This window comes from Montipora capricornis, chromosome 14 (assembly GCF_036669925.1).
Source record: "Montipora capricornis isolate CH-2021 chromosome 14, ASM3666992v2, whole genome shotgun sequence".
In the NCBI taxonomy this organism is placed as follows: Eukaryota; Metazoa; Cnidaria; class Anthozoa; order Scleractinia; family Acroporidae; genus Montipora; species Montipora capricornis.
The window spans coordinates 39,838,732-39,851,231 of NC_090896.1; the positions used below are offsets into that span (position 1 = coordinate 39,838,732).

At 39.6% G+C, this 12,500-nt stretch overlaps 1 protein-coding gene and 1 long non-coding RNA gene across 7 annotated transcripts in view; one reads left to right on the top strand and one right to left on the bottom strand.

The window, feature by feature from the left end:
- Positions 1 to 93, top strand: part of LOC138032803 (uncharacterized) — a 17,351-nt gene extending 17,258 nt beyond the window's left edge. For all 6 annotated transcript variants that reach the window (XR_011128458.1, XR_011128460.1, XR_011128455.1 and 3 more), the window contains one exon: positions 1 to 93. This exon is cut by the window's left edge. This is a non-coding gene — a long non-coding RNA (uncharacterized lncRNA).
- Positions 94 to 6,725: 6,632 nt separating this feature from the next.
- The window catches only part of LOC138032794 (protein kinase C-binding protein NELL2-like), a 15,819-nt gene continuing 10,044 nt past the window's right edge, over positions 6,726 to 12,500 (bottom strand). The window contains exon 5 of the mRNA XM_068880523.1: positions 6,726 to 7,417. Within this exon, the coding sequence (XP_068736624.1) occupies positions 7,041 to 7,417 (377 nt within the window). The 3' untranslated portion in view covers positions 6,726 to 7,040. The remainder of the gene's footprint in view (positions 7,418 to 12,500) is intronic.

A 12,500-nucleotide genomic window follows, 5' to 3' on the forward strand; every position in this document is an offset into this window, starting at 1 on the left:
TTACAGCAAAAATGCTGTCTTGTGTGGAGGTACTTTTGATTTTAAGCACATGTTAAATTTGGAAATGACAATAAAAACAAGCAATAGAAAAAATGGTGGTTTCACTGTTCTTGGCATAGAAAAAGTGTAGTGCATTCCGTAATCATTCTTCTGTAGTCGCTTATCTTCTCCAAATGTTTAGATTTAACAGTTGTCCGGCAAAGGTGTTTGCTAGCAAAACTTAATTATTTTTGTTCGGGTGCGTTTGCTCACTATGAGTTTACGTGACCACGAGAACGAATTCATGAGAAGATCATCCTGGTCCGAGCCATGAAGAAAACCTCAAACTCACTACTAGAGACTTGAATAGTGGGAAACATTGTTCCTTCATGACTGCAATGAGTCTTGTAAACGAAGAAAAATGTTATAGCTGTAGCTGTAGCTTGAAATCCTAGTCAGAAATTGTTTGAGTCTTGCTTGCTTTCAGCAACTGTATGACCTACAAAATGAATGCAAAAAAAAATTGCCTGGTTATTAAATTGTCTCTTTTTCCTATTTTTGTTTCCTTCTTCAGGCGTGGGCAGTGGCAACAATGGTTTTAATGCCATTTTCTTATTTTTTTCAGGGGCTGGTCAATAAAAAAGGCAAGTGAAGCCATGATTTTCGCAGTTGTGAACGCAATTTTTGCAATTGCGTAGAGAAGCCTGAAAAATTCAGGACTTCAACGGGATTTGAACCCGTGACTTCGCGATACCGTGGTTGCAAAAATTGCAAAAATTGCGTTCACAACTGCGAAGATTATAGTTTCACTTGATTCCATATAGCTCAGTTGGTTAGAGCGTCGCACCGGTATCACGAGGTCACGGGTTCAAACCCCGTTGAAGTCCTGAATTTTTCAGGCTTCTCTACGCAATTGCAAAAATTGCGTCCACAAATGCGAATATCATAGCTTCACTTGATTTCATATCCGCAGTTCATAAATGATCCAATTCATATACCGTAAAATTCCGAAAATAAGCTCCTCCAAATATAAGCCTCCCAAAGCGGTAACGCAAAAAATCCTCCGTGAAATCGCCCCTCCAAATATAAGACCCCGGGAGCTTGTACTTGGAAAATTGCCCTCAAATACAAAGTAAAACAAAGCAAAAACAGTAAATTCACTTCCAACTATAAGGTTAGCCCAGTCGATTCGGAAACGCAAGTTTCCCTCCGTAGATAAGCCCCTCGAAAAAGGCCTTTGAAAAATATAAGCCACGAGGGTTATTTTCGGAATTTTACGGTATATCATTTTATCGTTAACCTAAAGGCTTAGCCAACAGGTTGACTAATATTGCAACCACGAGAACATCATCGTATATCAAATCTGTTTGAAAATGTTTGTATTGGCGTCTTTCCATAAATCAGGTATTGGCAGATGTCCCCGCAAATAGTGAATTCCTTACAAAAGCTGTGTATTCGGACCTGTTCCCATAAGTAGGGTATCGGCAGATGTCCCCGCAAATAGCGAAGTCCCCACAAAAGCTGTGTATTCGGACCTGTTCCCATAAGTAGGGTACCGGCAGATGTCCCCGCAAATAGCGAAGTCCCCACAAAAGCTGTGTATTGGCCTGTTCCCACAAGTAGGGTATTACCAGATGTCCTCACAAGCATTAAACATTTTGTTACGTCCTCACAACTAAGTCCTCACAAAAAAATTAAAGGTTTTACAACATTTGAAGAGATGTATGAAGAGATGAGACATTAAGCAACAATCGTAGCAAATATTATTTGGATGACTACAAAAGAAGACGTAGTCCCCACAAGGGGGATTGGGAAACATATGGCCCACAAGTAGCCAGGGGCGCGTATGTGTGTATGTATGTATGTATGTATGTATGTATGTATGTATGTATGTATGTATGTATGTATGTATGTATGTATGCATGTATGTAATTGCGATAGGAAAGGTTCCAACCCCTAGTTACAGCTCTTATGTTCTCTATTAAATCTACAATCCAGGACAAACATATCTGAGGTTTTTCTCAAGTTTCGTCCTTTTGAACAATAACTACAGCTGAGATCCCTTCTTCCCCTAAGAAAATTGTCCACATTTGTAGCTACCGGAAAATTTGCATGGATCTCACGTGCAGGAATGCATACTAATGAGTAATCCTTTCTGGTCCACTCGTAAGTCCCTTGGTACGACTTTCTGCTTTGGTTGGAAAGCGATACAGCGCACGAACCTTTCCTTTAAGACGCACTATAGCCCAGAGATGAAGTTCAATAAGGGAAGACCTATTTTGTCTACCACTAAACGTGCGATGTGGCAAGTGACCACCTGGAAAAGGGGTTCGAGTCCAGAAACCTCAGGCTAGACAACATTTAATTTGTCTTTAATGAAACTGACTTCGATTGGCAAGCGTGCCAACATAGTCATTGATTTTCTTAGCTAGTAGCATACAAATATTGTCCTTGTACAACGTTGAGACATGCATTTCCAGAGACCTACCAAAAATCCATGAAAAATATGTCGATGTTGACGAGTTACAACGGTTGAAATCTAATCTCGTCAATTCGAAAATCTAAAAAAAAAACGCTGTTGACCGTTGTGGACCGTTGAGAAATCTCCACCGAAACTAAAATTCATTATTTCATTTTGGAAAAGGAGTGCTTTGTTTTTACGTAAAGTGCTGTGTCATGGCGGTGCAGTTTATTTGAACTGCTTGGCTGGACAGTTTTCAAAACCTCCAATTGCAATCCAGTTTAACACTCTTTTATTTTGCCCGCCCTGCCTCATCTTGTATTTGTTATTTCTTTTTAAAAACCCTCCTTCGTCCTTTCAGTGCTCGTTTTAGCTGGTCTTTCATATACCGGACACAAAATAGTTAATGTCTCTGAAACAAAAGAACAACCGAACATAACAATACCTAATTAGCAAGGCTTAACCGGATTCAAGATTAGTTTTCTCATCATCCGCTATTTTGGTTGTGGTTTGTTGTCCCTGTGGTGGGTTCTGTCGAAGGCTTTGGGCTTGTTTGGGTAGGTGGGCGTGATGATGTGCTTGTCTTGATTGAGGTGCTTGGCGTACTTAAAATGTCATGACCATGCGTGGAAGAATCTCCTGAGTACCATAAAGTGAAAAGGTTAAACAAATAAAGTGAAAAAGCATACGCAAATGGCCAATAACAATCAAGCAATGACGAAGGAATGTACTCATTAAAAAAAGAGCGAAGGTCAGTCGTATTTTCCATGATATCTTTGTTTACTTTGAATTTATGTACTTGGAACGAACATTTAATCTAAAAAGAATCATTGTATTGATAGTTATATATACGGATTATCTTGTAAAATTTTACTGTATATAGATGATTGATTGATTGATTGATTGATTCACTTATATTTGAATACGGTAATTTCATAAGTTACATAACTTCTTTACATGAAAGCCGTACAGAAACAGAAGTAAATACTGTACAATTACACAAATACAGGCTGTTCCACTATTTAAGAATTGAAAGATTTCGAAAATCAGCTAAAGATAAAGAAAATAAAGCTAAGTAAGAAACCCCATAATCCGATCAAGCAACCATCTATTTGTCATCGATGCGACGTGGCATTCCTGTACAGTTCTGTGCTCAGTTACCAGGCCTTAGAATAGAATCGAAGCTGGAGTTGACCATGTTTTGATACTTCTTAATATGTAAATGAAAATCCGTTGTTATTTACATTAATATAATTTACAGAAGAAAAGGAATAAGGTTTGTATCAGAGCAAGGTTAAATTCAGCCTCGCTTTCATTCATAGGCCTGGTAAATGAGCACAGAACTGTACAGGAATTCCACATCGCTTCGATGACAAATAGCTGGTTGCTTGATCGGATTATGGGGTTCCTTACTTAGCTTTATTTTCCTTATTTTTAGCTGATTTTTGAAATCTTTTAATTCTTGAATAGTGGATAAGCCTGTATTTGCATTCCTTCTCTCTAGAATTTTAGATAAAACCACTAATGCAAGAGAGGGTTTTACGTATCTTCGGGGATATTCTTAGTTTTCACAAGACGTCACGGCCTCCATGTTGCAGTCCCCAAACAATGAAACAGCGGCCATGTTGGAGTCCAGATCCAATCCTCCGGGAATTGAACTCTACTCTTATGCAAACTTTTTCTTTTGTAATCGTTGAAAAACATCGCTGTTGAACATGAATGAAATCCAAGAATTGAAGAGGCTCTGAGTAATTGCTGAAAAAGGGGGTATGTTGTCTTCTTACAGGACTTTCTCTAATAAGGCGTTAGCAACTGCTGTTGTTGCTTTGCATTTCACAGCTTTAAACATCTGTGATGGCTTCTTCATGTTTCGCGGACATGTTTTCTCAGAGGTTTTCCTTTCCTTTAAGACTTCAGCTTTTTCCATGTTAGTATTTTAGTCTTCAGCTCAAAAACTGGGCCCTTTAGCCTTGTTTCCTCTGGCGAGTGTGTCAGCGAGATCGGATAAGCTGGTCGATCTCATGGAGCGGATTTCTGTTACTCTTACTCTTACTCTTGGAGGTGCAGGGATGGTGCAGTGGTGAGAGCACTTGCCTTCCACCAAGTGGTCCGGGTTCGATTCCTAGACTCGGCGTCATAAGTGGGTTAAAATTTTTGGTTCTCTACTCTACAACGAGAGGTTTTTCTCCGGGTATTCCGGCTTCACCCTCTCCTCAAAAACCAACATTTAATTTGATTTGCGTTGCTTTTTTAATTTCAACTTACAGTGTCCCCAATCAGTGCTCCAGTAGCCTGCGTAGCTGGCGATTCTTTTTGGAGCGCGAGAGATTTCCAGCGACGTTAGCGGGATAAGCTGCTCCTTCTCATGGAGCGCAATTTATCAATTCCGACAGTTTTTTTGATCTCTGTTACTGTTACTGTTACTCTTACTATTGGAGGTGCAGGGATGGCCCGAGTTCGATTCCCAGATCCGGCGTCATATGTGGGTTGAGTTTGTTGGTTCTCTACTCTGCACCGAGAGGTTTTCTCCGGGTACTCCGGTTTTCCCTCTCCTCAAAAACTAACATTTGACTTGATTTGCTTTCATTGTTAATTTCAGTCTGCAGTGCCCCCAATTATTGCTCCAGCGCTAGAACGACTAGGCACATAAATAAAGTTCCTTTCCTTTCCTTTAAACTTTCCTCGATTTTTCCCTACCGTATGGTGACTCCAAATGTCCAATTAAAAAAATAGGTCACCAAGCTTGTTTGGGAGATATAACTTGCTCAAGTTACTCATTTAATCATTGCGACTTCATCTATCAAGGACAAGTTTGTTCCATCGGTTCAGGCTACGTTTTGCAGGAACAGGAAGCACATCTTTGACGTAATTCTTGAAATAACAAAACAGGTGAATTGTATTGCTCAAAAGGAATAATTTAATGTTTGTTTCATGGAACAGGCACACGTCTTGAAAAGGCCCTGACTACAAATATTCCTCGGGTGCGTGATCTCGAGGAGACAGTTTTGTGTCCACGCGTGATTACTACGAATACTATTTTTCCTGTAACTTTTTTTTCTGACGTAAATTGTTCAATATTTTTTTACAGCACAAAAAGGATGAGTAAGAGAATAAAATTATGCCAAAAAAAATAGGTCACCAACCTCGTTTATGAGAAAACAGAAAGCAAACCAAGCTCGACCACTTGACACCACGTCTCCCCGATAGCGCGGTTTCACTTTCACTGTCGGACTGAAATGTTCTTTAGCATCATCACGGCTATCACTCGACTTTTTGTTTTGCGTGAGTCGAAAAAGTTTCTTGTTTTGCTTTTTACTGCTGTGCTCTGAAAACGGCCATTCTTCTTTCTAGCGAGCTTTCCCGCAAGAAAGGTCGCAATTTTGAAATGTTTTTGTCCACGTTCTTATGGTTAAATTTAAACATTGTTTTGTTTAGAAATATCCGTTGAGACTTGTGAGACAAAGAAAACAGAACTGAGCCGTGAAATTTGTCCATAAAGCCTCTTAGCCATGCCTAAATAGGAACGTAGCCTACGCTGTGTTATGCGCAGAACAGAATAGGCAGTGCAATACTAGGGAATCACCTTAAATCAAAAAGCAAGGTACATTTCAAACGCGGCCCAAGCTAAGCAAAGGAAACGTCAACGCGAACTAGAAGTTCACTTTGAAATATAACGTAATGCCATCGCAATCAATTTCCATCACAAGCCACGTTGCACAATGTAGGCGAAGAACTGAATTGCCTGATTGGGGAGAACGACGTTGAATTAACAAAGACGGAGAAAAGGAATGGAAAGGAAAGGAACTTTATTTAAGTTTCTAGTCGTTTTAGCGCTATAGCACTAAACTGAATCCAATTAATAATGAGCGTAAATCAAGTCAAATGATGGTTTTTGAGGAGAGGAAAAATCCGGACTACCCGGAGAAAAACCTCTCGGTGAAGAGAAGAGAACCAACAAACTCAACCCACATATGACGCCGAGTCTGGAATCAAACGCGGGCCACATTGGTTAAAGGCTAGTACTCTCACCACTGCGCCATCCCTGCACCCCTAGGAGTGAAAGATTCAATGTCCTCTGCTTGCGTTCTGTACCAAAACTTAAATTGGTAAATTAAACTGCCTTTTCGCATTTATCAGGAGGTGAATTCTTTTTCACGTAAGAAACACATGCAAAATGTTCCGAGCTATTTTTCTTGACCACTACTGTTAGGTGGCCTTTCCAGTTGACTTCGTCTTTGCTTAGATTCTATAGCGGTCTAGTTAAAAGAGTTTAAACTAAGCTGACCTGATATGCTTGCTTCGGTAAGACGTATTGTTTCACTGTCATCTCCTCTCTGTGGGGTCTTAAATTGCGCTTTTATCTCCTGTATTTGCTCCTGGGTCAATGGATAGTTGTATACCCGCAGTTGCGTTATTCTTCCTTTGAATTTATCGCTTTTAATGGTAAGTGGGTATTGTGTCCCCAGTTCAAAATCTTTCCCAATGGTTTTCGTGTCAGTCGCGTGTCCATCAACCCAGAACTTGGCTTCGCCAGACGAAAGATTATACGTCGTTCCAAGAAATTTCCAGCAGTTTACAGCGTGAGTGTCATACTCATAACTCAGCAAATTTTTTTCACCATATCTTGATGTGATTCGTACCCAGAGCTTTGAGAATCACCATAATGAAATATTCCCAACCCCTTTGATGATCCAGTCATGTAGTGTATATGATATCTGACCTTTTGAAGGCTGGTAACTTCACAATGGTACAACCAATACAGAATTGTCACTGAAAAGCGCATGTCTAAATAACCGCCCTGGTTGTTAGAAAATGTGATTTTATCGTCGCCCTGCTGAAATTTGTAAGAGCCTCCTTCTCTGCCGTCAGGGCCAATTGCAAGGGTCACTTTTTTTGAGAGCCCTTGAGGAACACGGTTGTTGATTTCTGAGGTATTAAACGTGGCGTTGAGTGGGAACCAGGCCATTCGAACTTGATCTGGATAAATACATATACAAAAAAGTAAAATTTAGTAAAGAAAAATTTAAATGATTGTTCTTCTTTTGGTGTCCACCCTCAGTGATGGCTAAAGAGGACGACAGACACCAAAGACGACAACGACACCATAGTATAATTGGATTGATTACATCATTTACATAGAAGGCGCGCTATTTATTGACCAATTAAGATATTGATACTCTGAAGAACGGTCGGTCGTTTTCACACTCGAGGACGAACAAATCATCTGTAGAACAGACAATTCGTCCTATGGTTTGGTCGACTACAGTGAACTGAATTCAGGTACACCAATTCCTTTAGCGTCCGCCGTAAATTCATAAGACCGACAATGGAGCGACAAACTGGATAAGTTTGAGCGCATGAAGCCTGGTACTAGGTATGGCATGGCTACCTCACCTCGATCCAACCTTCTTTCCTCCCCCCCCCCCCCACATTAAAACTACCCATAAATCATCGCTTCCATCGCTAGTTCTATTTTCCATGTCAAGTCAAGTCAATTTGTGTTTAAACTCACAGAGAATATTAATAAAATCCGGCGGACAACACCAACTAATTAATTACATCTTAAAAAAAATAGAAATGAAAGATTGAAAAAAAAAAAAGAAAAGAACTTGTCCATTTTAGGTTCATTGTGTAGAGTCTGGGACACCTAAATAGTTCATAGAACTAACCGAGTAGGTGACCCAAGTAGTGACTAAGTAGCTGTTTTGGATAATTAAAATTATTACTTCTGCTTTTACAGAAAATATAGTCACAAAACTTCAGGAATTTATAACACTATTACAACAGTCAATCAGAGAATTCTTGATATTTTGACAAAAAAAACTAGATACCAAAACGTCAGCTGTAGTCCTATCAATGTCATCGGTCGAAAGCACTAGCTGTAAACGCCAACGCATAAATTGGAACTATTTTGCTTTCAGCGGAATTTTTTTTGCCCGATTATCTCACTTTTTAGTGTATAATACAACAAATATTCACCGAAGAGGAGATGGCTAGTGGTGGATATTTACCGAGCCGTAATTATAAAGAGGCAAGGTATACGTTCTGGGGTGGAAGATGAATAATTGGACCTCGATTATTCATTATTCTTTGTGTGTTTTGTTCGAATTATTCATTATTCTTTTTAAATTTTTGTAGGTTATCCATTATTTATTATCGCTTCAACGCACAAAGGACTTTCCCCTGTTAAATTCGAATTTAGGTTCAGTGTTATAATACATTTGGTCATAATATAATACTGGCATATTATACTGCGAAATCTACTGGCTTTAATGTCTTGTCAAAGTTTTAAAATTGCTATCACAATATAACTTTCAATTTAGCTCGTAGCCTCTTCCACAGGGCACCCCCATTGTAACACATACCTTGCATTAGTAATCTATACAAAAATAACCTACATGATGTCGGGAAACAGCAAAAAACAGTAAAAAGATCATAAACATCAATATAACGCTATAATATGACAAAGTAAGTCATTGTAAATAATAACGAAACGACTTGTCTATGTTAACTCGTGCAGTGCCTGTGGTTGCCTTCACAAGTTTCTAGGTAGAGTTTCCAACTGCCTCAAACTAACACTCAAATAAGAAAAAAAACTATTCTAAAAACATTACAAGACACCAAAGTTTCTCTTTATAAAATTCTCAAGGGAAGTACAATGCTCCAAAACTAATGCCAATGACTATGTTCACAAACTTGAAGTCAAGGCTAGACCTGTATGTACATAGGTTACGAAATTTTCCAAGGTAAGAGTTCATAATTACTGCGAAAAATCTTGGTCTCCTCTTTTTGACCCTGTAGAGAGTACCGTCAACTTGTGTGATTTTAGCTCAAAACAGCCTTAGGCGCGTTGCTGAACGCCCCGATCTAGTATTAACAGACACACATATCATCATGAAAGGAGTCCTCATCCGAAACTTCTTCTTCGTCGTCAGAGTCAATGTCAGTATCAGCGCCATCTTTCAGCAATCGTTCAATTCTATTCGCTTCATCTTGTGGGAGCTTGCAGGATTTAAGCCCGGCAATTGACATCAGTGATGATCACTTCAATACTGTTTACACGGTGTACAATGGCATACGGTGAGTTTCTTGTCACCATTGTCAAACCACAAAATGTGCATAACGTTGTCAGTAAACACCAATTAGCAGGGCAAGGAAAAAAAAACCCATAGTTCTCTTCTGACTCTTCTGCGGTTGTGCCTTACTGCGATCACTTCCTCTGCCTTAAAGTAAACTTCACACTGCAGTGAGGATCGGCTAAGGGGCAGCTCCCGATTTCCACATCACAAGCGTCTTATCTTAAGGACTCTACAGATTTCATCAATTTCATCAATTTCATCGAAGAGACGACAATAGGAAAACGGACTTCCTTTGTATCGATAGACGTCACAAGTCTATACACAACTTGGTATACCGCAGGAAAAGGGAATCGCTACAGTATGCAAAGCATACGAAAACGTTCACAAAAATAACCCTCCAATCCCCACAAGTTAGATTAAAAGAAATGCTATGACTTCTACTAAAAGAGAATTCTCTCCAGCTCAACGGAAAGACTGATGACTATCTATAAATCTACGGTACCGCCATTGGTACTAAAATGGCCGTTGCCTTTGCAAATATCTTTATGGCCGATCTTGAGACACATTTTTAGCAAAAGCGTCATAAAGCCAATGATTTGGAAACGATATATTGACGGCAATTTTTTCGTTTTAGGATGTCAGCAAACCAGATATAGACAAGTTCGTCACACAAGCAAACTCACACCACCCAACCGTCAAATTTACGGTGCTGAGATCTCAAACACTGAAACTACATTTCTAATATAGACACTGTTTCATACAAAGGCAAACGCTTTCAAAATCAATCCATTCTGGATATAAGAATACACTTCAAGCCCACTGAAACCTTTCAATGCACTCATTTTTCCTCCAGCCACCCACCAGGCGTCAAAAAAGGATTCGTGAAGGTCGAAGCCTTAAGACCTCTGCGCACTAACTCTTCAACGTTAACTCTCCTTCCGTGCTAGAGGCTATCCGAAACACAGGCAGCCCAAGCTCAAAAGTTTAGTGTAACGTGACATATGCTATATTACATGACTACGCGAAACGTGACTCGCGCCTTACAGCATATGGAGCTATTGTGTTACAACGGTTTGAATTTGTAAAGGTTTGTATGGCAAGGCAACGCCTCTTTTGTGAAGCGCTGTAGCGAATACAAAAGCTACCTCAAACAACAAAATTTCAATGGGAATCTGGTGGACAAACAGTTTGAGAAGGCCATGCAATTGGAGAGATCAGATGTTCTCAAGCCAAAAACAAAAACTAAGAAAAAAACCTTTCCCTTAGTGGTCGATTACAATCCGAGGCTACCTAATATTTCGTTGATCATTAAAAAACATTTTCACTTGCTCGAATCCAACCAAGTAGTAAGGGAAATTTTTCCTGCCAAATCCGTCATTCCAGCATACCGTAGAACAAAGAATTTGAAGGACATTCTTGCACCCTCCAAATTCAAAAGAAGTCGAAACCATGACGAAGCTGAAAATTGCGGATGTTTTAAATGCAACAAAAGATGTGATCTCTGTTGTAATTATTTGTTAGAAGCTGGTGAATTTTCAAGTTTTGCAACTGGCCGGTCGTATCAAATCAAGGAAAACCTTGAATGCAATTCGACTGGAATTATTTACTTAGCCTCCTGCAACAAATGCAAAGTGCAGTATGTTGGTTCGACTTCCAATGCATTTAAAGTCAGGTTCAGAAACCATAAATCTGACATGAAAAGAAACAAAAAATCGTGCGAGCTTGCCATTCATTTCAATAAATTTCCTCACAACCTTTCAGACTTCAATTTCATTGTCATTGAGATGATAATGAACACTGATGGAGATTTAGATAACACTTTATTAAAGCGGGAGGGTTATTGGGCGGCACAATTGCGCACACTGCAGCCTTTTGGCCTCAATAAGCGATGTGAATTACGTTCAAAAAAACGGATAAAAATCAATGTTCCATAAAAAGGTTTTTTGTTTCCATTGTGGTCCCATCTAATTTGTAGTCGGTATTACATAAATAGATTGAATCACTTGCATAACTCTAGATTTTAGTATTACATCATTACTTTGTTTTAGTGATTAAGCTTTAGTTTTGGCTTGTATTGTACCATACAATTTACTACTTAATTGTATTGTATTCCATTACAATAGCCATTGTTAGTCTTCCAGAGACTATATAGTCTCCACTGCTGTAATAATAAGGCCATTTTATCCTTAGATTTTTAACTTGTACTCTATTTTAAAAAAAATTTTAACCGACGAAGGCCGAAGGGCCGAAACGTTTTTATTAAATTTCCTGGACCTTCGAGAAGTTTTGTCTTCCTCTCCAGTTTATATGCAACTATATATATATATATATATATTGTATTCCAGTTAGGCGAAGCTAAATAAATTAAAATAAATTAAAAAATTGATGCCTGAAGAGGATATACTGCAGCCGAATGAAAAACACCAACAAAGACAACGACACCATAGTATGATTGGATTGATTACAACTCTTACATAGTAGGCGCGCTATTTATTGGCCAATTGCCTGGTCCCTCCAGGATGAGAAAGGGTGAGGGTTGTGCGTTGGCCCAGCATGCCACCACGTAAAAAGATTCACGCTACAGAAACGCCGACAAGAAGAAATCCAGATGATCAAGTCTTGGGAGAGTTGCCGGAGGTGGCGGTCGATGTACCGCGCATGACGATCAGGGACCAAAGCTGAGAGGACGTTTCTGGTCCGACTTCATCAGCACACGCTGAGAGTAGGTGTGTGGAATGTACGCACGATGTACGAGACGGGCAAGACTGCCCAGGTGTTCAAGGAGATGGAGAGATATAGACTCAATATCCTTGGACTGAGTGAAATTCGATGAACCGGGTCCGGGAAAATCACTCTTGGAACAGGAGCAACGCTTTGTTATTCCAGGTGTTCAGATGGACAACATCATGGAGGTGTAGGCTTCGCCTTGGATAGACAGTCAGCTAAAGCCTTGCTGGAGTGGGAACCTGTCAGCTCTAGAA